The sequence below is a fragment of the Psittacula echo genome, assembly GCF_963264785.1.
Source record: "Psittacula echo genome assembly, chromosome: 3".
NCBI classification, from domain to species: Eukaryota; Metazoa; Chordata; class Aves; order Psittaciformes; family Psittacidae; genus Psittacula; species Psittacula echo.
The window spans coordinates 58,241,260-58,266,109 of record NC_137736.1 but is presented as its reverse complement, the minus strand read 5'-3'; the positions used below and the strand labels follow the sequence as shown (position 1 = coordinate 58,266,109).

General features: G+C 42.5%; 1 protein-coding gene across 1 annotated transcript in view; it reads left to right on the top strand.

Annotated features, from left to right (window-relative positions):
• Window positions 1-3,348: 3,348 nt before the first annotated feature.
• GABRG3 (gamma-aminobutyric acid type A receptor subunit gamma3) overlaps window positions 3,349-24,850 on the top strand; it is a gene marked incomplete at its 3' end in the record, with an annotated part of 324,626 nt that continues 303,124 nt past the window's right edge. Inside the window, exons 1-3 of the mRNA XM_080612497.1 lie at window positions 3,349-4,235; window positions 7,553-7,701; window positions 23,267-23,334. Of these exons, the coding sequence (XP_080468623.1) occupies window positions 4,174-4,235; window positions 7,553-7,701; window positions 23,267-23,334 (279 nt within the window). The 5' untranslated portion in view covers window positions 3,349-4,173. The remainder of the gene's footprint in view (window positions 4,236-7,552; window positions 7,702-23,266; window positions 23,335-24,850) is intronic.

Genomic DNA, 24,850 nt, shown 5'->3' with positions numbered 1-24,850 from the left:
GCGATGCCAGGAAAGCCAGCACTGGAGGCTCTCCTTCAACATTTAATTGCAGAAAAGTTCAGATGCCCAATTTCTGGAACCTATTCAGTGCTAGAAAGGAGGCATCCAGTTCTAGGAAGCGAGACACTTGATTTATGAGCCCCATCCCCTCCCTCTGCATTTCCCCCCTTATTTATGCTAACTAGCTTCCCGCACAGCTGCTGTGAGAGGTTCTTTCCCCCCCCACCCCCCCCACCCCCCGCACAAGAAACTCCGCAAAAGTATCCTTTTGCTATCTCTCTGGTTGAAAAGATATTTGCCTTCTGTAAAAATGCCATGAACAGTCAGTTAAAATGTGGTTTCATTTTTATTGTGTAGATAATATAAGTACTTTGCTATCATTACAGGGTATTATAAAATGTTCGTGAAAACCTATCCTGGTTAATCGTAGCATAGAAACACAAAAGGGCTTGGTTTGGAAGGGACCTTAAAGATCATCTAGCTCCAATCCCCCTGCCATGGCAGGGACACCTTCCACTATACCAAGTTGCTCAAAGCCCCATCCAACTTGGTCTTGAACACTGCCAGGGATAGGGTAGCCGCAGCTTCTCTGGGCAACCTGTGCCAGTGTCTCACCATCCTCATAATGAAAATATTTTTTTCCTGATATCTAATCATGATCCTTACCTGAATACACAATTTGAAAAGGCTTAGCAAAGGCAGAGTGTCTTGAAAGTAAGAGAAAAGCATGTTATAAGGAAAAGTAGAAATGACCAAGAGATAAGCTATAATAAAAGTGGTGATAAAGTATTCCTTTGGCACTAACAAATAACCCGCACAAGACAACAGAAAGAAAATATTAAACCACACTTATTCTTTTTCCTGACAGCCCAAGGAGAGGGAGGCAACAATTAATGAACCATAAAGCTCAACTCGAGCCTTGGGGCTTGCTGTCAGCCTGCAAGAAAAGAGTAGAGCCGTCAATCTAACACCGTGAGGGTTTTCCAGGGTGGGTGACTTGATGACCACGTACAGCACCGGTAACTGCACACGGCCACCGAACAGGGGTGTCACCGAGGGCTCTGCGGCTGGCTGCAGGCAGGCCGGGGGGCAGCCCGCGCCCGCGTCGCCGCGCAGCGCTTCCCGCAGTCGCCGCCAGAGGATCCCGCCGCCGCGGCAGGAGGTGGCGGAGGCTGGCGGGATCGGCGGGCGGGGAAGGGGCGGGGCGGTGCCGCCGCCGCTGGGAGGAAGCAGCTGCCGGCCCGGAGGGAGGGGAGAAGGGGTCTTCAAAGCTCTGCAAAGGGTACCGGGAGCCGGGCTCCGCGGGCGGAGGGATGGCAGTGGACCGGGCTCGCCGTTCTCTCTTTGTAAATCGCCGCCGGTTTGTCTTTTCTCCAGGGAATTCTGCCACGGTACAATCTGCGCTATTTACACCGCTCGCCCGGGTAGTGGCAGAGAAGAAGCGCCTCCAGCCCTCCCACCCCTCCCCAAGCCGCTCTTGGCAGAGCACCCCAGGCCCGCGCCGCCCGCTGCAGCATCTCCCCGACAGTTGGCTCTGCTGGGCTCGGCTTTTATTTATTAAACGTGAATGTGTGTGAATACACACCTTTTTCCGCACTTGGCCAGCGCGGGGGTAGTCGGCGATGGCAAAGAGTGTCTACCTGCGCAGAGCGCTTCTCATCCTTGTTTTCCAAACGGGCAAGCACTGCGAGCCGGGACGTGGATAGGGCCACCCTGGAGCCTTGAGTGGTGTTTCAATAACCACCAGACTTCAGGAAACCTTCGGGTACCTGAAAACGCTCCTGGCCGCAGGGAGCAGCGAATGGGGAGCCTGGTGCTGCTGGGACCCACTGGTCCGGACCCTGGCCCCAGCCGGAGTTTCTCCCGTAGCTGCGGGACGGCTGCTCCTCCACTCGACCCGTCCAGCCTCCCGCTCGCCCCAGCAGCGCCGGTGCTTCTGCAAAGTTCACATCAGCGGTTCGCGGTGCCGCTTAGCCTGCCGCGCCTCAGTAAAGGCGCGCTTCCACGTAGCTATTTCTATCTAGTGAAATCCAGGCAACCTCCGAGTTTCTGCAGTCCCCTCGTTTCACCTGCCCTTCTCCCTTTCCTTTTCCCTTCTCCTTTCCCTTCCCTTCTTCCTCCCTTTTTTTCTTTCCCTTCCGTTCTTCATTTTCTCAAGGCAGCAGGCGTTCTGGAATCCACCTGCACTCTCCTGCTGGCGCCGGAGAAGAGCCTAAGTCTTGTAACAAGTGATTATTACCGATTCACAATAACTGCAATTAGCCAAAATCAACACGAGAGAACTGCTGTATAATGTAGTGCAGAGACGGTTAGGCTGAAAAACTAAAAATCCTGAAGTGCATGACTGGGAATTAATTGCCTTGCTCGCAACGGATTTTCCCTAAGCTGTCTCATTCCTTCAATAAATAACTTCAGAAACAGAACTCTCTCCAACCAGCTCTTCTAGGCATCATGTAGGAGTTATGCTAAAAGCAAAATTGCATCTTCCAGCAGAACCTTTTTTTTTTTTTTCTTAATGTAATGTCATAACTAAAAACGACTCCCCCAAAAGCTGGAAATTATGTCTTAAGGGAGGGAGGAAGCAAAGGTTTACGCTTCCGAGACTTCTGATGGCAGTAAAACGATCACTCGTTGTACCTCTAGCAGAGCTTTTTGTTTCCAGATTACCGTCACGTAGCTGAGATTCTGTCATTTCCCATTCTGAAAGCAAAGGGGAATATTCCTGTCGCCCCGATGCCTGGTGCAAAGCTCCACACACCTGGGGAGAACTGAAGTCACTAAAAATCACCTCTGTGCTGTTCTTGGTGAAGTAGAAAAACACACGGTGTCCAGACCCAAACTACTCTGGCCCTGAATATACTTGGCTGCCATCACATTTCCGAGTTCTCACAGCAGAAAATCCTCATTTATTCTGAAGTTCCAAATACACACATAAATCCAGGTAGCTCGGTCCACCGCATCTCTCTCTTGCATATACATGTTACAGGCATACTGTATCTATGTGTATCCACGCATTTGTATAGTGCGTGCAAACTTCTACATACATGCAGGTAGTCACAGAGGCATGGTACAAAGGCTCTGAGTTGTGTATGTCTGCCTTGTCTGTGGAAGATTGTACTGTAGGTCCCCCTCTGTATCTGCCCCGTTTACATGGATCTACACCTATATGTACATCGGGATGTCGGTGGGTCCGACCACCCGGAGACCAGAAGCAGCGCCGACCCTTCTCCCTCCGTCTGAGGAGAGCCCCTCCAGCGCCCGGGGGGGGGGGGGGGGGGATATTCTGCAAGTGAGTATGGGGATAGGGGGTGGGGGAACCCCCCGAAACAGTGGGGGGATGCTGCCGCCAGGCGCCGCAGCCCCCTCGGAGTCGCCCCCTCAGGGGACATCGGGCTGGGCTGATGTCCGGGCTGGCTGCGGCTGGCGAGTTCGCTGCTCCCCCTCTCCCGCGTGCGTGTGTGCGCCGGCGGGGCGGGGGCAGGGTTCACTTCCCGGCTCCCCCCCATCCCTTGCCGGCTAGGCGGGTACCTGTTGGGCAGGGAGCGGGGGACGCGGTGCTCCCCGATGCGGGGCGGCCCCCGGCAGCGCTCCGGTGCCGCGCTGCGGGGCTGGCGCTCCGCGGGGTGGGGGGGCGAGCTGCGCCCCTTTCCCCCGCCCCAGCCCGCCCTCCTCCCGGCCCGGCCCGGCGGGGCCCGGGCTCTGCCGCTCTGTGCAGAGCCCGGGGGGGCACGGCCAGCGCCAACCGAGGGGCGGGAGAGGCCGCGCCGCTGCTCCCGGCAACCGACCGCAGGAAAGGAAGCGGGAAGCTCTTAGCTCGGTATCCACTGAACACCTGTCAGCCCGTGGAGCCTGATTTACACCCTGATTTAAACCCTGGCAGCCGCCCCGCTGGGGATCTCCCCTTCGGAACACTTCTTTTTGTGTTTTTCTTTTTTTCTTCTCAGTCTTTTTTTTTTTTTTTTTTTTTTTTTTTTTCCCTTTTCTCCTCCCCTCTTCCTTCTTCCTGGAGCGGTGTGAAAGGGGGTATTTTCTTCAGGGTATAAAGCTGAGAATACCGAGGAAGAGAGGCTAATCGCTTCACCTCATTGCCTCATTCTGTCTTTCACATGAACATTCTCTACAACGTTTCCTTCGTCCTGCCGTACCTCTCACCTGGCCAGCGCTGCCGGGATCATGTCCGCTAAACCCGCTAAGCTCCTGCCGGTTTTCTTCCTCCTCTCAGTGTTTCACGCCTGGTAAGTCTGCAACCCCTCGCCTCCTCCACCCTCTCTTCTAGCTCCGGGGCTTGCGGGATGGAATCCCGCTCGCCAGAGTTTGCCAAATACTCGGTGCCCGAGAAGGACCGCAGGCTCTTCCTCTCTCCCCACGCCGTGCCAGGGCTTCATTTCCCTGCTCCCTCGCCGGACTCGCCTGGCTCCGTTGACAGCCGCAGTCCGCCTGTCTGCGCGGTGGCCCCGCCACTGCCCCTCCCGGCCCGGCGTGAAGCCGGAGGTCGCCCGGGAGGGCTCTGTCCCGAGCCAGACCGGCAGAAAGTTTTCCCGCTCCGGCGGCTGCCAGGGCCCGCACACGGCGGGACGGCGGCCCCCGCTGCCCGGGCTCCCCTCTGCGCCGAGCAGCCGGCAGCCCCGGCTTCCCTCCGTACCCTAGCCGCGGGGGCTCCGCGGACGGGGCCATCCTGAAAACGGAGAGGGCAGCCGCGGGAAGCATGAGTCTCTGGAGGTGCCCTGTTTCTGGGGGGCGGGCGTTAACCGCCGCGAAGAAGGGCCGGGCTGGGGAACCCTTGGCCCCTGTCTCAGGAGAGGGAAGGGTTCCTTCGGCGGAGCTCCGGCAGCAGCGGGCGGTGAGGGGCCGGGCCAGCCGCCGACAGCAGCCGTGATCTCTGGGGCTAGGCTCACACTCGGTCCCCGCGGTTGTGCAAAATACTAGGAAAGGCCCCCGCCTCACAACCCAGGCGAATGGGTCACCTTAGCTCCCCCCCCGTAGGATCTGCTACAGACTTGCAAGCGTGCTCAGTGATCCTTCCCTTCTCTATTTATTCATCATGATCTCAGCCGCCTGCCCCACACTGAAGTAGCATCTTTCCCAGATCCCCAAAGGAACTACAGGCTGCTTTATGCCAGCCCCCAGAGCAAGTCCGGGACACACGTGTTGCAGGAAATAAACCCTTTCCCCACAGCCTGTCAGGGTTTTCCAGCCTTCCTCCTTTACAGTTGATGCCCTGTCTCCTCACAGGACCAGAAGTAATGGCCTCTGAGGACTCTGTGGAAGGTGCTCAGTCTTTCTTCCTCCCCAGTCTGAGAATGGCCTGCCGTTATCCCATACTTGTTTCTGTGGATAGCAGGAATGTGCTGGGAATTGGCAGTCACTAGTAAGGCTACAAGTGAAAAATGCAACCTCATGTGCCTTCAAGGAGCTTAATTGTGCAGAGGCAGGCCAGGGAAGAGAAATAACAAACTCTTACCAAAGAAAACAAAACACCTTGAAAAAAACCCAAACGTGTCTAGTGTGTTAGTCAGATCCACTGTGAAACCTCTCCCACCCCCAGTCTTAATCTAGAAGGTAGGTAGGAATTTACATGATTTGGAAGTACTTTCTAGGAATCGAGCTGCTAGAGTGAGGGTGTTTAAAAGATCTGCCAGTGCTTAAGCTGTTGTAACTGTTAAAGGAGTGGCTCCCTGAAATGGGAATCATGATCCTGCCTGAACTCAGTTCTCATTTCCACATGCAGTCTAAATGCCTTCAGTAAAGTTGTGGGTGCAGCAGAAAAAAGACGAGCAATTTGTGCTCCTTTCCTATCGGTAATTCGGTACCACTGCAGCGTTTCAGCTCTGAAATGCCAACCATGTATGTTTGGAGACGGTGCCTCCTTGGAGAATGGTTCTGTAACTACAGCATCAAGGCACAGATCCCAGCTTTAAGATCCCATGAATCTGAGGGAGGAAAAAACAACAAAAAAACCCAAAAACAAACAGAGCAAACCAAAACAAACAAAACCAAAATCCAACCCCCCAAAATCCTATTGGGGTTTTTAAAAGCTCATTGGGTCAATTATACGAAAAAGTTCAAGTTTTTACAAGATACAGCTCACAGAGAAGGAATGGTCATCTATTCAAAATTTCCCTTAAGTTTTCTCTACTTTCGTAACTTTGTTATATGAACTCTCTCTGTAGAAAATCCTCAGGGGTTAGGTTTCAAAGTTATTTTAATGTCGAAATTTTATCTTGAGCACTTTTAATTTGTGAGGTAGTGTTAAATGATTCATGGCTAATCCTTAGGGGCATATTGGCTGTAGAGCAGTTCTGATTAAAAGTTTCATTAAATGCTCAAATGGTGGTCTGCAAGCAATGTTAAGAGTCAATGATGCTCTGTGATTAAATTTTTATACTTGTATTCATATCTTTTTCTGTTCCTACAGAGTGCCCATCAGGTTTTCTGGACATCTGAGACATTTTAAGGAGAGGGAGAGAGAGAAAAAGGAGGTTGCTCTGATGCATGTAGCACATGCCATGAGTAAGCAAGGCTGGTGCCTCTGACTCTCCATTGCTTTGCACCTTGCATAATTATTGACATTTGTGTGAAAAGGTTGCAAAATGATACTGTATCGCCAGGACAATTGCAGCTCATGATTACTGCTGTAGGTTCCACCAGAGAGGTTATCTGTTCTCCTGATAACTTTATCGCAGTTTAACTGTCATAGATTTTCTCCAGTGAGAGACATCAAGCAGATTTGGTTTCCAAGATACCAAAAGATACATCTTCAAATCAACATTTTACTGTTTAGGTGTAAAAAACCGCACGAATGAAATTAACCTTGTGGGAAAACAGCTCTAGCTGTGATTTCTGGGCAAACTAGTTCATCAAATCTGTGTTAGCATGCTCTTAAAATAAAAGTAATCCACCTATGAAGGAAAAGAAGTCTCAACTCTTCGGGTAGTACCATTTTTTAAAAAAATGTCACTAAAACTACAGGGAAATTCAGTTCAATTTATGCAATGTATTTGTGTGCTTGTGATAATCCATCTTCAATTCTAGGAGCAAGCTCTTAATTCTAAGCCTTGTAATACATTAAACTCTAAAATTCAGGCACTGAGAATATTATAATTTATTAATAGGATAAAATGATCAGGAAGTATTAAAAGATCTGAATTTTTAATACCCTTATTAGCCTTTGTGCAAGAGATGGATCAGTTGATGTATTAATAAAATAATTCTGCAGATGTTCACTCTTCATAAGAGTGTATTGTAAACTAACGAGTCGGGATAGCTTGGTTAAAATACAGGATATAGAATATTACTCTGATAGCTGTATTAACGCATGTTTTGAGAGACTGGCAGAAGACTATGTATAAACAATTCTCAGTCATGGCCCATCAACAGATTCTCAACAATTGTTAATGGGAACATCCTGTTGCAAAAACAGCCTAAGGCTGGGTAGAGGCAAAACCAAGGGAGAGATCTAATACTTCTTCAGCTGAGTGTGGAGATTTAGCCAGAATGTAAAATTTAGATTTTAGTTACGTGAAGTAACATCTATTTGTTTGATTTATTGCAGTTCTAGAAAGGTTGAAGAGGATGAATATGAAGATGGAACAACTAACCAAAAATGGGTTTTAGCTCCAAAAACACAAGACACAGATGTGACTCTCATACTAAACAAGCTGTTGAGAGAGTATGACAAAAAGCTGCGGCCAGATATTGGCAGTAAGTACTTCTTTTTGCACAACTGTGGAGAAGCATCATTTGGTACAGAAAAGACGTTATGTTACACTTCGGTTAGTGTGCACAAATGGCTGGGAAAGTAGCTGATACACTTATTAAGTGATCCCTTTGGATCAGTTTAGAGGGAAGTAAGAGCCGCCTGTATATGTTCACCATTACCGTTATTAGTGTCTCATAGCTATACAGTAATGCAGCAGTTCCAGAAAAGAAACAAAGCCAAAACCCATGCTGTGGGATGAAAGAAAGTGTTTTTGTTTTGTTTTGGGATGAAAGAAAGAGTTTTTATTTTGTTTTAGTTTGGTTTTTTGTGTTTTTTTTTTTTTTTTTTTTTTTTTTTGAGCTATTTGATTTTGCATGGTATTTACAAAGATCATATTGGATAAGTATGTCTGTTTTTAACACAGTCACATCTCTTAGTTTCTCTTACTGAATCTAGCTGATCTTTAATATCTGATGGAGAAGTGCTTCAATGCGGTACCCTACCCATATCAACATCTGGAAGACATTCTCAGACACATATTTTACTTTGTTCACAGTGTTCTCAGATCACTGACTTCAGGCAGAGTAAATTACGTTATGTCTATGTGGGGCAAAGTAATCATGTCAGTTGCCCTAAAATCAGTAGAGGTCAGAAAAATATCTTGCATCACTGGAAAATTGTTACTGATATAATTCCTTTTGTCTCTGCACAAACTTTCATAAATCCTGTTTTAAAGAAAGGAGTTAAATTACACAGCTCCTCATATATTGTACCAAACAGAGATTTTACAGTTCTTAACTACATCTGTCTATTTCTATCAAGCATCTCCATCCTAGGCCATTTTTCTAGGCCTGATAGGATTTGATAGGAATCTGGCTATTTCAGAACCTGAGCAGAGTGTTGTTCACACACTAGAGAAGTTAGTTCACCTCTGCTTCCTTCCCTGGTCCCTCTTCCCTCCTTTCATGCCTTTGATGCAGATAAATAACATTGCCCTTTTGAAGCTGTGGAGCAGCTGCATTTGTCAAGGAGAACACAAAGGGAATGTTAGAGAACCAGGCATTACATCTAACTTCCCCAAATTGCTGGCTGGTACCTTGCACATAAGCATATCTCCCTTTCCATCTGGGAGAAAGTTACAAGTTATCCTCCAGACTAGGTGATTGAGTTGTCCTGGCAACTGAACTGTCTCCCTGCCCTGAAGATCCCAAGTCGGATAAAGCAAAATGCGTAGCAGTCAAAGCACTGAGAAAAAAAGTAGTGGACCAGGTAACATAGAACATACAGTAAGAAAATGCATGTTTTGGAATTAATAGAAAGCATGGAATGAACCAGTGGAGGAAGAGAGAAATAATTCTCAGGATAAAGCAGAAGTGCAGCCTGTAAAAGATGCTGAGGATTAAATCTAGGACTAACATGCAGTCAGTTGCTCATTAGGACCTTTATATTTGTGCACTGCTGCCTGTAAGGAAACCGTCTGTCCCACAGGACAGAAGACACCCACTGTTTCATGCCAGATTGATCTTCACTCAGTTTTCTAATCCTTTCTTGCAAAGCCACTGTTTCTAACAGTGGATAACTTTAGCAATGCTCCCGAGGAAATGGTCTTCTTTCTGAATGCAGTTAGAAAGACCTAAGAAAATTCTGACTTCTTTGCACTTTCAAAGGTTAGGATTTCAATTTTTAGATCACTCAGGAACACACTTTTGCAAGCCAAGGGCTGTTGAGAGAAAAAGACTGGCAAAAAGAAGGTATTGAAGTGCATGCTGGCCTATGCAGTGACTTTTCTGTGATTTCTCATCCTTCCCAGGGCTGATGTTTTGCCTAGCTAAGATGTATGCAGCTGCCACCTGTCACTGCACAGGCATATTCTCAGTGCCTGTTTGCTATAATATAGGCACTGAGTTCTTCAGTAATCACGTACCTCCAGATCAGGAGTATAGCCACCAGTGAATGAACTCCTATGAACACTGAGCCACCCTCCTTCCTCCTCCACCACCTTTTGGAACAAAGCAGTGTTCTGCCAGGAGGGGAATGCCTCGCTGCATCCCCTGTGGTCACACACTTGGCAGAGTCCTTGTCTCCATAAATATCACAGCTTGTGAGTTTTTTAATTTTAATGGTGACATTTGGCAGTTTTCCATTATTCTACAGAACATACACACCTTTTTAGGATTAAGAAATAAAAAGAAGAAAAAGCACTGCACACTGAACAGCTTATACCAGTGTACTGATTAGATCAAAAAGAAAAGTGCTTTAAGGAGACAAAGCATATTTCTACTAACATTTTGCTGGTTACAATTGTAGGTCTGAGAATTGTGGACCTGTTGCCTGGTGTAAAGGGCACTAGCTCCAGATAACAAGTAAAATCATTCTGAGCTATGAAGGTCTTACAATCTCTTCCATAGGCAGGTACTATGGAGCTTGTTTCAAAGTTCTTTGGAGACTCATTCAATGGATATGCAATATATTCCAAGTGCAACTTAGAACTAAGGCTTACTACCCTGCAAGAGTGATTTTTATTTTTTGTACCCTCCTATGTCACACTGGCTTAAGCCTTGGCGTAGAAATAAGTTCTGGCTCTGAAATTTTACTTCCTCTTTATTGGTAAAATAAGAACAGTAATACTAGGCAAACCAAGAGGTGACAGAGTAGAATGATGATTACAGCAAACAAAAGAAAAAGCTCAGTCTTATTTGGGTTCTGTTAACAAACCAGGTTTTTGCCATTGCTCAATTTGTGATTAACTGATTTAAAACTTAAGTTCCATTGAAAAAAAACCAAACCCGAAATGCAACAAAACCAATGAAGCAACCTACAAGTAAATTAAATAGTACATGAGAAAACATATTTCCTTCAAAGTCAGTTTACTTTAATGAAACCTTCCCTCTCGCCTTCCTTCATAGACAGCTTAGTTCACAGTGAAGTCCTGGAGAATAAAAGCTAGCTTTATTATCTTTATATGGAACATGGGTTTCCTGAAATAGACAGAAAGCTTGTAACAGTGTATTCTTCCAAAGTGAAAGTTTTGCTAATCACTTTCCCTAAGTGAACTTTACATCTGAAAGATAATACACTATCATTTTCTTTCATTGTGAAAGTCATCTTACCCACCAAAAACTTTAATATGGGAGAGGTTTCTAAAGTGTGCTATTAGTAAAGGAGAGGATAAAAATCTAATCCTAGATCAGGCTCAGAGCTGCAGTTCTCATCTGGAGCTTGAAGAGCAGTAACTCTTAAGAGTTGCCTTTCATGGGTAGCTGGTTTGCTTACCTGCAAGAAAAGATCTTTTTTTATCGTGTTCATTTAGAAGCAATAACTAATGTGGGCCAAAATTTCAGTGATGACAAGGGAATAGTAATGTTAAGGTTAGTTCATAAGCTGAGCTGAACTCCAAGCTTCCCTCTTTATCTCAGCCTAATGTGAAAGAAAACATTTTATTTCACCCATATGTTTTGGAGAGCAGAACTGTTCCCAGAGCATCTCTAACAGGCAGTTAGTTACCCCAACTCTCTAATTCCAGTGGAAAGGATATTCAAAACCACACATACTGCAGTCTGATCAGATGCTCTCCAGCCTTCCTGTGATTACCTGCCCCTCTCTCCAGCTCCTAAAACACCTTCAGAGCGCAACAGGACTAGAATAAGGAGTTACACACACTTGTTAGGTACGAACAGACAGAACTGCTGTCCACCAGCTTTCCACATGGTGTTCCTAATGTGAGAAGTGGTGTTAGGAAAGTGATAACTTTCTGATTTTGCATTTTTAAAAAATGCCTAAAAACATTGTTGCGGATTATCTTAAGTTCTCCTGAATCTTTCTGTTTTGTGTTTGTAACATAGTTACCTATAGGAACATTGTGATTTAAGGAGTTAGCCTTTATGTTAGAGTGGGTTGCTGTGTTGAAATCGGACGCTGTGTTGCTTGAGGTCCCTGTTCTCTGTGACTTATTAGCCTTAGTCCTTACTCTCTAGAGCATAACCAAAGCACTTAGGGTCTATTGTATATAGAATGAGTTAGATTTCTGCCTTGACAGGTTGTCAAATAACTGGCCAGCTTGGCAACCAAACTTAGGTTTAAGGTGACCTGAAGTAAATTGCGTTCATTATAATATTAAAAAACACACCGACAGATTGAGAAGACTTTTGCTCTGTACAAGCGTAGTCACAGAAGAGAGTGACACTGCAGATATTATAATTGTATGTAAATCACTAACCAATCATTGTATCTGGGAGAGTACTATCTTGTAATTTTTGTGTATAAATGTAATGATGAAATCAGCATTGGTTGTGCTTGATTTGTGGAAATTGCCCCTAGCACCCAATGCTGCAATAAAGAAGTGCCTGCTTCTTAATGCTGCACTGGTATTAAGGAGTTTTATTCTCCTGACTTTCAGTGACAACATCATAGGTAAAAAGCCCACAGAAGTTATTTCCCCTGCATTTCAGGCTGTACCAATGATCTTTACAGCTATTTATAGTTTTCCAGGGAAGGTTTAATAGTTTCAGTTAATTTCTAGTTCAGAGGCTGGAACAAAATAATGCTGGTAAGAAAAAAGCCAACCGGAAAGGGCTACGCTCTAGTGTACTCAAACTACCCAGGGAAACTGAAGGTAGAGTGTGGTCATAAATATTAGAAATAAAGCTAAAATAAGATAAAATCCAAACAAGAGAGAACTTCCTGTGCCTCAGAATTACTTAGCTGACAGCAAGTTTTTCAACTGATATTTCTTGTAATGGTCAACCAGAACTGAAAAGGCCAAATATCGTATGGAAGTCTTGTTTAAATATGGTAATATATTATATTCATTTATTCGTCCTATGTGTTCTAGTGCCTGGTTTGTCAGCTGCCTGCTTTCTTATTTAAAAAAAAAAAAAAAAGTCAAGCTGACATAAAATCCGACTTGAAGCAAGAGCATTATGGGAGAGACAGAATAGGCATGAGTAATACTGATATTCACTGAAAGGGTAGAAAAGAGTATGAAGATAATTTGTATTGCAGGTTTACGTCTCCTATTTCTCAAATGTACCATTATATTAGAGAAAGCTCTGAATTACACATGTTGAAGAAAGCTTCATCAGCTTGTCTTCTGAGGTGCCTTCCCACTCATGCCTGCTTTTCCTTCCTTTTTTATTATCCTGCAGTAACTCTTGGGTTCCTCTTAGATCCTTTAGATTTGTTTGATCCTACAACCTTTAGTGGTCCCCTGTATTGTGTATTTATAAGTCCAAATAAATTCACTACAAGGATGCTGGGAAGAGACTATTCATCAGGGACTGTAGTGACAGGACAAGGGGTAATGGGTTAAAACTTAAACAGGGGAAGTTTAGATTGGATATAAGGAAGAAATTCTTTACTGAGAGGGTGGTGAGGCACTGGAATGGGTTGCCCAGGGAGGTTGTGAGTGCTCCATCCTTGGCGGTATTCAAGGCCAGGTTGGATGAGGCCTTGGGTGACATGGTTTAGTGTGGGGTCCATGGCAGGTTGGTTGGAACTAGATGATCTTAATGTCCTTTCCAACCCTAACTATTCTATGATTCTATGATTCTCTCTATATATGCATATACACACATACGTACACCCCATAATTTAATGCCTATATATCTTCTGCCTCCAAGAGTTTTAGATGTCTTGGGAGTTAATTTGGTTTCCTTTGTTTCCCAGATATCTTTATAACCATTAGCCAAATTTCTGAAGAGGAGGGCAGACTTACAAATAGCTTTGTGGCTCTCAATACCTTGAATAGGTTTGAACAAGTGTAGCTGGTAGAAATAGGTAGGCTTGTTTGTGTCAGCAAACACAGGGGACTAAGATCTGTCTCAAACAGTTTACTGTGTTGACTTGGTAGCATCTAACAGCAGGGTTGTTTTTTTCTTTTTTAAGCAGTTAAGTCGTCTCTGCAACTAGTTTAAGCAGTTCCTCAGTGTATGGAGGGAGCCAATCTGTTGGATGAATGGGCACAACTTTTATTCTGTTGCTTTTTAAAGGAGGTGTTCATTTTCCAGCACAATTCTTATGACAACCCTGAGTTCTAAAGCAGTATCACAACCTTTCTTCTGTGCACCTGCCCTTCTAGCACGCCACACAGAAACGAACCCCGAAGTGCGCCATAGGCTATCACTGTGGCTGTCAAGTTATTTTTGCTAGCTTCTGATTGCCACACCTGATACTCTTTAAATTAGCTCCAGCAAGGTTTCCCCATATGTGGTGACAGAAGGTTGCTTATTGCTTCACAGATGAAAATATTTCCCAGATCATAGTGCAGAGAAAGCTGTAAACTGTCATGCAAGGCCAAATTACTACTTTCTGCTGTCTTTTTCTTAAAGCTAGCCTACAAAAGACTCTGTTTGACACCTTATAACAGGAAGTAGTGAGAAGGACAGTTTTCATTTAGGGATTGTTTATAGACAGTTGTACTTGGAGAGCTAACCAATGTGTAACTGTAGTACACAACAAGGAGAGAGTGAGTAACTTGCGTTTGTATTATGGCAGCACTCAGGAGGGGAAAGCCATGGTCCTGGATCCAACTTCTGTAGTATTGGGCACTGTAGAAAATTGTGCAGATTTGTCTAACTTAGGTTTATGTGAAAGAAGAAAATCACATTGGTGAGGATGTTGTGGCTAAGTCTCAGCTACGAAAAAGGGCTGAATACAGTGGGAGCTCAGGAGCTGAAAAATATCATAAGACAAAAAACTTTTCTTGAAAGTTTTGTTTTAATTCAGCCATCAAACTAGAAATCCATTAGCTGTCCGTAAGTCAGTAAATATGAAGACTATTTTAGTGCCAGTCATCTTCCATGCATTACATATAAGCACACTTATGCAAGGAGAGGAATATTCCTGATTAAAGGGCTGCTATTCACTGCAAACAAGAGCAATGTCTATTCTAGGTGGGAGGATAGAAAGGACTTCTCAATTGTCTGAAGGAGTTATAATTCTCAAGCATCTTCAGTAATAGATGGTTTCTTCTGCATCCTTTGCCCTAAACATTTCTAGAATATTAATACCAAGGCTAGTAAGTGAGTAGAGTGGCCTCTGTCCACTCCGAAGTCCCAGTTTTAGATTTTGAAAGCTGTGATCCATATTTGAGTCTTAAAACATGACATACATACATGTGTTGGTTGTACCTAATCCTTGCCTGGTGCCAGTATAGTGCATCAGACATACCGTCTTTTGAAATCTACTATGGGAACATTTTTGTGTAGGATAGACTGTCAACAGTGAGTCTTTTAATGCTTATATTGTGCTTCTCTAATAGTTCAACCATGGAGCTTTCTGACCTGGTTTGTTTCATAGCTTCTCAACTGTCAGGGGAAACACCCTACTTTTTACTCATCCTTTTCTCAGGTAAAATTCTTACTGTGTCATATTAAAAGAATGTAGAGAAATTTTATTCCAATGCAATGGAATGCAGAGAAATTACAGTTCAGTGCAATGACCCTGAAGCCATTCAATTTAATGTTTCTGCTTAAAAAGTAAAGATTGGGGTTTTATTTTTTTAAATATTACTTAATATGTTTGTTTGTTTATTGTTTTTTATTGTTTGTTTGGTTTTTTTTTAGTAGTTGTTTCATTTTTTTAGAACACCTAGTTTAAATTAATGGCTGAAAAGCAAAACTTTAATTTGAAGCTTAGAGTACTTCAATACATAGAAATATTTCAAGTATTCAAACATTCAAACATTAGTTTTTTTGAAACTAATCTCATAATTTATTCCAAGTAGTACTTTTCTCTGCAGATAAAACTGCTCTTTTGTCTTCTTTCTAATGTGCTCTGTGCCTCTTGTATCTTTACAACACTTATGTCTTGCATGTAGACTATTTGGTTGACAAACGTACTCTTTCTGTGTTGGAGAGAGGTCTTTCACCCAACTACTCAAGAGTAAGGTCCCTTACAATACAAACTTCTCTTTGCTAATGCAAATAATACACTTACGGAGATAATTTTAATTTAGTGTTTTATTTCCTGACAACGATGACTTGCTGAAATGGCTTGATACAAGAGCAGATTGAATATTTTTCTTGAATGGCATTGTAGGTAGGAAAGTTTGATTGACAGCTAATGTTTGCCAGACTCTTCATCTAAACTGTCAGACTCAAACCTATATGTAGCAGCTGCTAGTTTTTATTTTCTCTTTTTTTTCCCCATAACTTCAGCTAAGAAATCTGAGAGAAGACTGGGAGTATAGCATTCTATACTGGAGATGCCACAGATTGAAAGCTAGGTAACAGTAAGGAAAAGTCTGAAATATTAATTGCATAAGAAGATCTCTTTTTTTTTTGCTTGTCTTCCTTCTGTGATTACCTAGATTATGCTTCTCTTCCAAGTGTAGATGTGTATCTAAAAGTATATTTTTTTTTGAATTTTTATTTGTTTATTTTAACTTAAAGAGGGTTTTAGGAAGTATTCTAAATTGGGCAGATATACAGTGCTACCGTCACCATTTAGAGGTTGCAGCATAAGCTAATAAATTATTGTCATGTTTAAACACAGAAAACTTTCTTCACTTATTGTTTTAAAATATTGTTGCTCTTTTTTGCAGTTGTGCAGTTTTCTTATGACTGCTATTGTTCATCCAGACTTTGGTTGCTAGCATGCTAGACTTTGCAGGAACAAATCCTATTATTTTTCAGTCACATGATATCACCCCTTCTATGATTGTAAATAAAACAAAAATGGAAACTTCAGGAATTGATTGTAAAACCAGCCTAACTATTAAGATCTACAGTTTTCATTCCCCCAAAAATATAATACTGGAAAAATTACAGCTTGTGCGTTAGAGAAAGGTAAATGAGGTAAACAAAAGATGAAAGTGCTGAAGGCTGATTGATGTTGTTGGTGGGATATGAAGAATAAAAGTGATTCATAGTTAATTGAGGGAGTCCATTTATGTGCATGCTGTCATTCACACTTCTGGACAAAATGGCAACAAAACCTAGCAAGTGAATAAAATACCCTGTTCAGAGGACTGTGTTCTCATCCTGCTATTGCTGTCATCCAAGCTTCCTTTCAAGTCTACACTCAGCTTTTGATTATCCTTTTGATTTCCATTTGCAGTCATGTTTTGGTAGTTTGATCCTAACCTAAAACGTAGGGATGACACTTCTGTCAGTTTCTCTGGCTGTAGCAAGTGAAAGTCTTGGACTTCCATCTGTTCAAGCCCATTCTCTTCTATATAGGAAGAATGAGGGCTTTTTTTTTGTTTGTTTTTTTGTTTAGTTGGTTGTTTTGTTGTTGTTTTTTTTTTTTTTCACTGATACCTTTGTAGAATCATAGAATAGAATTATAGAATCATTTAGGTTGGAAAAGGCCCTTAAGATCATTGAGTCCAGCCATTAACCTAGCATTGCCAAGTCTACCATTAAACCATGTCTCTTAAGTGCCACATCTAAAGTGCTATTTTAAATACCTCCAGAGATGGTGACTCAACACTTCCTATGTCTTTCTTCAAATGTGGTAATTTGTCTTAAAATATAGAAGTTTTAGCTGACCATAACTACCCCTGATAAGTGACTTGTTAGTGTAACAGTTTGTTTTACAGGAACAAACAGGTAATTAGATGTTGCCTATAAGGTCATATAGGAAAATATTAATAATCATAATCACTAATGCAAAGTAAAAATTAACACTATAATCACAACTACTACTGCTACCGATAACTGTGTGATGATTTATTACAGCTTTATCCCAATTTTAAAATAGCAATTTATGTGCTAATGAGATAATGTAAAATATAATTATAGAGTAATTTCAAAAAATATCTCATTACCGTAGAACCAATCTTGTTAGTGTTGTGCATTCAGAAGTCTTGTGGAACTTTGGCAGAGTTCAAGTGGCTATGTGTTTCTGGAACAGAGCTCATATTCTGTTTATGTAGCTGCATGCCTTCTAAAAATCTGGTGCTCATTGCTTTACTTCTATAAATATGTGTGTATTGATCCATAACATTTTTACCACCTCTGTTCTGGGTAAAACCAGAATCATTTAGACCTGGTAGTTGCTTGAACAATATAAGAAAGGCTAACTCTCAACAAAAAATAATTTAAATTTTATTTAAAATTTATAAGAGCTCATGTTTAAATGAACTTCCAATAAAGTATTTCTAAGCATTAAACTTTAAAAAAATAATTCTACATATTTATGATTTGGGCAGGAACATAAATGCTATTTGGCTAGACTTGAATGTGGAGAAAGCTTTCTGGAGGAAGCTTTCTGTAGGAAGGAAACAAAATGGTTTCATTCATGAAATAAGCATCAATTCTGGATAGCAGAGAACTATCCAAAAATGAAAGATATTTTAGAAGAATAGAAAATTTTAAAGTACTAAATAAGCAAAATGGCAGGAACTTATTGCAGTGTTTATTCCTTACATTACTTGTGAAACTGTATAAAAATCCCTTTTTCAATTTCTTCATAAGTCTTTAAAATTTCTCCCAATTCATCTGTTGATTTTTTTGATTTTTTTGATTTTTTTTTGTTTTTACACACATGATCAGCTTGCATATGTCCACGAGTAATGTCTTAGTGTATTTTAATGAATTTCAGGCTCAGGTACTGTTTATTTCACCAGTGTAAATCTATAAGGCAGGACAACACAAATCCTGTAGTAGGCCTGCATGGGTATTTGTGATCAGGGCATTATTCTAGGTGTTGCTGTGTTGTGGTGTTGTCCAGACATACCTGACCCAGCTTTACCCTAACTAAGTGTCCACCTGGCTTCTCAAGTGAGCTTTGCAGACAGTGTTGAACTCATGGCTCCTGTGGCTAGGTGTTTTTTGAACTGTCTAATGTTTTTAGACAAATTTCACTTGGACGTGTCTTTGCAATGTAATAGTCACAAGGCTGACTGGCATTTAAATATTCTGTCTGTCTCAAAGCCATGCCATTTAGATCAGATGGGGACTATTACTTAAATATTGATGTGACCTAAATTTTGTTTGCGGATATTTTGATTGGCTTGATAAATTCCTTCCTCAGTTAAAACCAACATGTTTGAAGATTAAATGATTGTGATAAGCAGTTAGCTAACCTTAGCACTGTGTAGCAGCATAACACTGCAGTTACTTGGATGTGCTGACATTGTCTTTTAGGGCAAGTTAACTACCGTGTATTAAAGATTATTTCAAAAAACTCTGAGAAGGTTGGAGCACCTCCCATATGAAGATAGGCTGAGAAAGTTGGGGCTGTTCAGCCTGGAGAAGAGAAGGCTGCGTGGAGACCTCATAGCAGCCTTCCAGTATCTGAAGGGGGCCTACAAGGATGCTGGAGATGGACTCTTCATCAGGGACTGTAGTGACAGGACAAGGGGTAGCAGGTTCAAACTTAAACAGGGGAAGTTTAGATTGGATATAAGGAAGAAATTCTTTACTGAGAGGGTGGTGAGGCACTGGAATGGGTTGCCCAGGGAGGTTGTGAATGCTCCATCCTTGGCGGTGTTCAAGGCCAGGTTGGATGAGGCCTTGGGTGACATGGTTTAGTGTGGGGTGTCCCTGCCCATGGCAGGTTGGTTGGAACTAGATGATCTTAATGTCCTTTCCAACCCTAACCATTCTATGGTTCTATGATTCTATTTGTTGACAACCTTTAATTGCTCTCCTGCATATGATGTACACATGGTTCTGCCAGTAATTTTTCCAAGTTTCTGACAGCTCTTTAGAACTATTTTGGGCTATTGCTGATTTCAGAATGATACTGGAGCTGAGTACCCATTTGTGATCTTATTGCCAGCTTTTAGTGAGACATTAACACTTAATGTTGTTCAGTCACCAAGACTGTGAGGACTTTCTTAGTGCAAGAAAAAAGATTCTATCTGCAGCCCAGCAACTTGATGCATGGCTTAAATCAGTCCATGAACTAAGTGTTCACAAATGAATGAAGTATAATGAAAAACTGTGCAGGCCTTGAAATAATTGGTAATGTAACTATTTATATCTTTGCACTAAACTTAGTTTATATTGAAGACTGGTAGACAGTGAATTTTTTTTCTAATAAAATATGATAACTTTAAGGCTCAGTTATTTTCTTTTCTATAATGCATTTTGTATGAATCTTAAAATCTTTGCCTCATCATTTTAGGTATTTCGAATTGAAATCCTTTAATAAAAAAATCTAAAATTTATGCTTAGTGGTTCTCCCAGTTTATATCTGTTTATATCCATGAAAGATCACATGCAACAACAGCGGTACTCTTCTGTCTTTTCTTTCAAAACCTGAACACACATTTGCCATGCAATTTTATTACAATTGTATTTTCTGCCTTTGCCTAGGAAAACAAAGTATAATTCAAAGGAACTTTCAGTCTTTTTGTTGTTGTTGTTGTTGTAGTGATATAATAGCTTACATGTATTTATTTATTTATTTGTTTGCTTTTAATTTGAACTTCACTGTGAATGTCTGAGGTTAGATGATGATTTAATTTGACATAAAAAGTGCCTGCTGCTTAGTTTTGTTCTGTTTCAAGATTAGATGTTTACTGTAAGACCAAATTCTCTTTAGCATTAACAAGCACTTCTTCATTTTTTGGCCCAGCACATTCAGGAGAAATTATCATCACATAATCTATTTATATACTTAGCTGCAATGATTAAACAAAAACACATTCCAAGCACTGTGTTCTGGTCCTGAGCTTTGTCCCTGATCCTGCTAAAGTTCAATTGAGTGCCAATTTACATCACTGTTTAGTCCCATTTATGCTCACCAGAACTCCTTAGTGTTGAACTTCCAGCTTAGATATGTGCATAAGCCCAAGAAAGATCAGAGCCATTTATTCCACATATGCTATCTTGGTAAAAGAGCTAACTGTAGTTCCCTGCTATTACCAGTTCCTATGTAATGACATTTATTACTGCATTTTCAGACAAGTCTTATTACCAGAAGCTGCTAGACTCCTATTTTGTTATTAGCTGGGTACAATTAGAGCTGCATTAATCAGTTGTGCTTGTTCAGCTGAGTTCAGATTTTCCTTTGCTCAAGGGAAGATCCAAGTTTTTAAGCCAGTACTTCAGACCATTTGAAACTGAGACCGTAAATAACCCTGGAAGTTTTGACCATATGCAGTCAAAGAAGTGTGTGTTACTTTATGAATTCTAAGGAATGGTTATCATCTTCAACCACTATTCATACCCACTTTAGCATGTGTTTCTGCAATATTGGATCTGCTCTTCCTAATGATATGTACCTACCAAAGTCTTGCACGACAAGCCAGCCTGCCTTTCTAACTTTTAAGGTACTTCAAAATTTTTCAGCATAGAATCATAGAACCATAGAATGGTTAGGGTTGGAAAGGACATTAAGATCATCTAGTTCCAACCAACCTGCCATGGGCAGGGACACCCCACACTAAACCATGTCACCCAAGGCCTCATCCAACCTGGCCTTGAACACCGCCAAGGATGGAGCATTCACAACCTCCCTGGGCAACCCATTCCAGTGCCTCACCACCCTCTCAGTAAAGAATTTCTTCCTCATATCCAATCTAAACTTCCCCTGTTTAAGTTTGAACCCGTTACCCCTTGTCCTGTCACTACAGTCCCTGATGAAGAGTCCCTCCCCAGCATCCTTGTAGGCCCCCTTCAGATACTGGAAGGCTGCTATGAGGTCTCCACGCAGCCTTCTCTTCTCCAGGCTGAACAGCCCCAACTTCCTCAGCCTATCTTCATATGGGAGGTGCTCCAGTCCCCTGATCATCCTCGTGGCCCTCCTCTGGACTTGTTCCAACAGTTCCATGTCCTTTTTATGTTGAGGACACCAGAACTGCACACAATACTCCAAGTGAGGTCTCACGAGAGCAGAGTAGAGGGGCAGGATCACCTCCTTCGACCTGCTGGTCACGCTGCTTTTGAGAGCACACGGTTGGCTTTCTGGGCTGCGAGTGCACACTGAAGCCGGCTCATGTTCATTTTCTCATCGACCAACACTCCCAAGTCCTTCTTCTCAGGGCTGCACTCAATCCATTCTCTGCCCAACCTGTAGCTTGCCTGGGATTGCTCCGACCCAGGTGTAGGACCTTGCACTTGGCATGGTTAAACTTCATAAGGTTGGCATCAGCCCACCTCACAAGCGTGTCAAGGTCCCTCTGGATGGCATCCCTTCCCTCTGGCATATCAACCGAACCACACAGCTTGGTGTGATCAGCAAACTTGCTGAGGGCGCACTCAATCCCACTGTCCATGTCACCGACAAAGATGTTGAACAAGACCGGTCCCAGCACCGATCCCTGAGGGACACACTGTTAGTCTGAAATTCTGGGGATGGGGGAAAAAAAAAAAAAAAAATCTTTACATGTGGAGATCCCTGTTTATCTTCAGCTCTGTGCGGGATGGCTTCTTAAGCTTTAGATAAATTAGTTGAGATAATCTTCCCGTGGAACTGTGGTATTTAACCGTTCTTCACTTCTCTGCTTAGTAGCTTCCTCAAGGAAAGCTCTCTGAGTTTTGAGTGGCTGATGTACTTGCATTTTCCTCATTTGAGGGGGCTTGAGGACAAGTGGGGGAAAAAAAACAAAAGCCTTGAGTTCAGCATGGTTCCCAAATTTCAGTGGTTTGAATTTGTTCTCTAGAGGTTTTTGAAGACTCTGGATATGGGTGGTGCCTCCATAGGAAAGGGAGATATCTAACAGAAGCTGTTGGCTTACTAGGGCAAAGTTTCCATCAGGTCTGACTATGTAGGTTATAACAGGATAAATATTCACATAGTTCTGGTCAGCTAACTCTGCAGAAAGTAAAACACCAACTAATATCTCAATTCAGATGTTAACGTATACCCTGTGAGGTCAGAAGGAAGGCAATATAAGACAAATGTGTCTTTCAGTGTAAAAGTGGCATTAGTTAGGCTACACCACCAGTAAGAGCTATCTGAATAATGTTCAGCAGGTACACCACCACCAAAAATACGAAAAGTAAAATAAATCCTAATTGCCTCAGCTACAGAAAGGAGTACAGAGCTTGTCTTGGCCTATTAAGTCCTGGAAGTCTGAAAACATGTAAGATCTTGTGAGAAAATTGCATGTACTAAATCAAATCAAGTTCAAAAATCTTTGGATGAATGAGTGCGAAGGCAATGTGGGCTGGAGAGAATGAGTCTGAATGGAAAGGAGGACAGCTGCTTAGGTCTAGCTAAAGGGATTTCATAGTAATTTTGCTCTAAGTGAAGATTATTTCAGCGCCAATGAGATGAGAAAATCTGGAAAGATTTTTTTGGTGTGGAACAAGCATACTAAAGGACCTGCATGTTGAGGTAGTAGAAAAAGCAATATGCTCCATTATTTCTAGTTTCATGTCAGTCATGTTATGTTTTGACTGTGAGCCACTGTGCTTAGTACTGAAAGTTTCTTTAACAAATTGCTGCTGAGATAAATGGGAATCATGATGATAAAGTGGCACAGGCTGTAATTTATGACAGTTTTTGATACGAGGAAAAGAACCTTGTCTTCCTCAAGAGATATATAATCCATATTTCTCAGTAGTTCTACCTGAAGAGTAGAACTTACAGTTATTGGGGAGAAAAATATTTAAAGTGATTACTTATGTTTTCTGCAAAATAATTTTCTTTTTTTTTTTTTCTTCACAGTAAAACCAACAGTTATTGATGTTGACATTTATGTCAACAGCATTGGTCCCGTATCATCAATAAATATGGTAAGTGACTTGCTAACAAAATTTTTTATCTGAACTACTGGTTTTGGCATCAATACTAGCTTTTGAGAAAGGCATAAATGCCACCAGGAGAAGTTGTTTTTATTGTTGATTTAGTTTTGTTTTCAGCTATAGTTCTGTTTTTCAGACGAATCTTTTGTGTCCCTTCAAGAAAGGAACAAACCTACAAGCCAGTATTATCCTCTGTGTTGTCTACCACAAAATGCTGGTAGATCTTGAATAGCAAAATAGCCTTCATAGGAACAAAAAAATACGTATGAAGCATAGCTAGTGTCAAGAAAATTCTGAATTTAATGTTCCAAGAGTCGGTTGAATATATAGAGCTTCATAATGTGGAATTAATGACAGTCATAACATACTATCGGTGTATTTATTTGAAATTCATCATCTCTTCAGTGGTTATTCTTCTTTCACTAAGTTATTAACAATCTTTAGTCTTAAAGTACAATTTTGAAGAACTTGTACGTAGCTATGCTGCATGTACAAAGGCAGGAGAAACTGAAGGAGTCTGTGTGGTAGTGTAAAAGTAGAAAACTTAGCAAAACATAAGTAATTTGTTGCAGTCTTAACTCCAGCACATTTCTCAGTTCTATAGTAATACCCTCAGATTTAGAAGGCAAATAATTTCTTGGATCTTTACGTAGTTATAGAGATATGGTTACTGTAGCTTCTTGTGCACCTTCAAGTTCGGAATCAATACAGTATTGTCCTGGGTTCAGCAGTAGCAGTCAGTTTTTCTCCTTTTTAGTAGCTGTTGCAGCACTGTGTTTTTGACTTTCAGCCTCGGAACAAAGCTGATAACAGTGATGTTTAGACTGACCAAAGACTTTGTGAGTCTCATGCTCTGCCAGGGAGGAGGAGGGGCCGGGAGGAAGCAGGGACAGGACGCCTGACCCAAACTAGCCAAAGAGGTATTCCATACCACAGCACGTCATGCCCGGGGATGTAACTGGGAGCTACCCGGAAGGGCACGTCCTCTTTTCGGTCGGGCTCTTTTCCGGCGAGCGGTATCATATTTTCTTCCCTTGTTATTTCTCTTATCATTATTATTATTGGTGGCAGCAGTAGTGATTTGTGTTATACCTGAGTTACTGGACTGTTTTTATCTCAACCCGTGGGAGTTACATTCTTTCGATTCTCCTCCCCATCCCTCTGGGGAGTGGGGGGGGGGAAGTAGACTGCGTGGTTCTAATTTACGGCCTGGGCTTAAACCACGACAGTTCTTTTTGGCGCCCAACGTGGGGCACGAACCCACGACCCTGAGATTAAGAGTCTCATGCTCTACCGACTGAGCTAGCCGGGCTCAGGAATTGCCGGCCGTGAGTCTGTCTCAAAGCACCGCGGGACCATGAGCATCCACCGGGGGTTCCGGGACCGGTGTCAAGCTCCGCCCCGGACCCTGCTCGGTTTCTCCTGCCCAGGCCGGCCCTCCCGGCGCCCCCCCTTTCTGGTGGCTCACCCGCCCCTCGCGGGCGGGGCTCTGCTAGAGCCGCGGGCG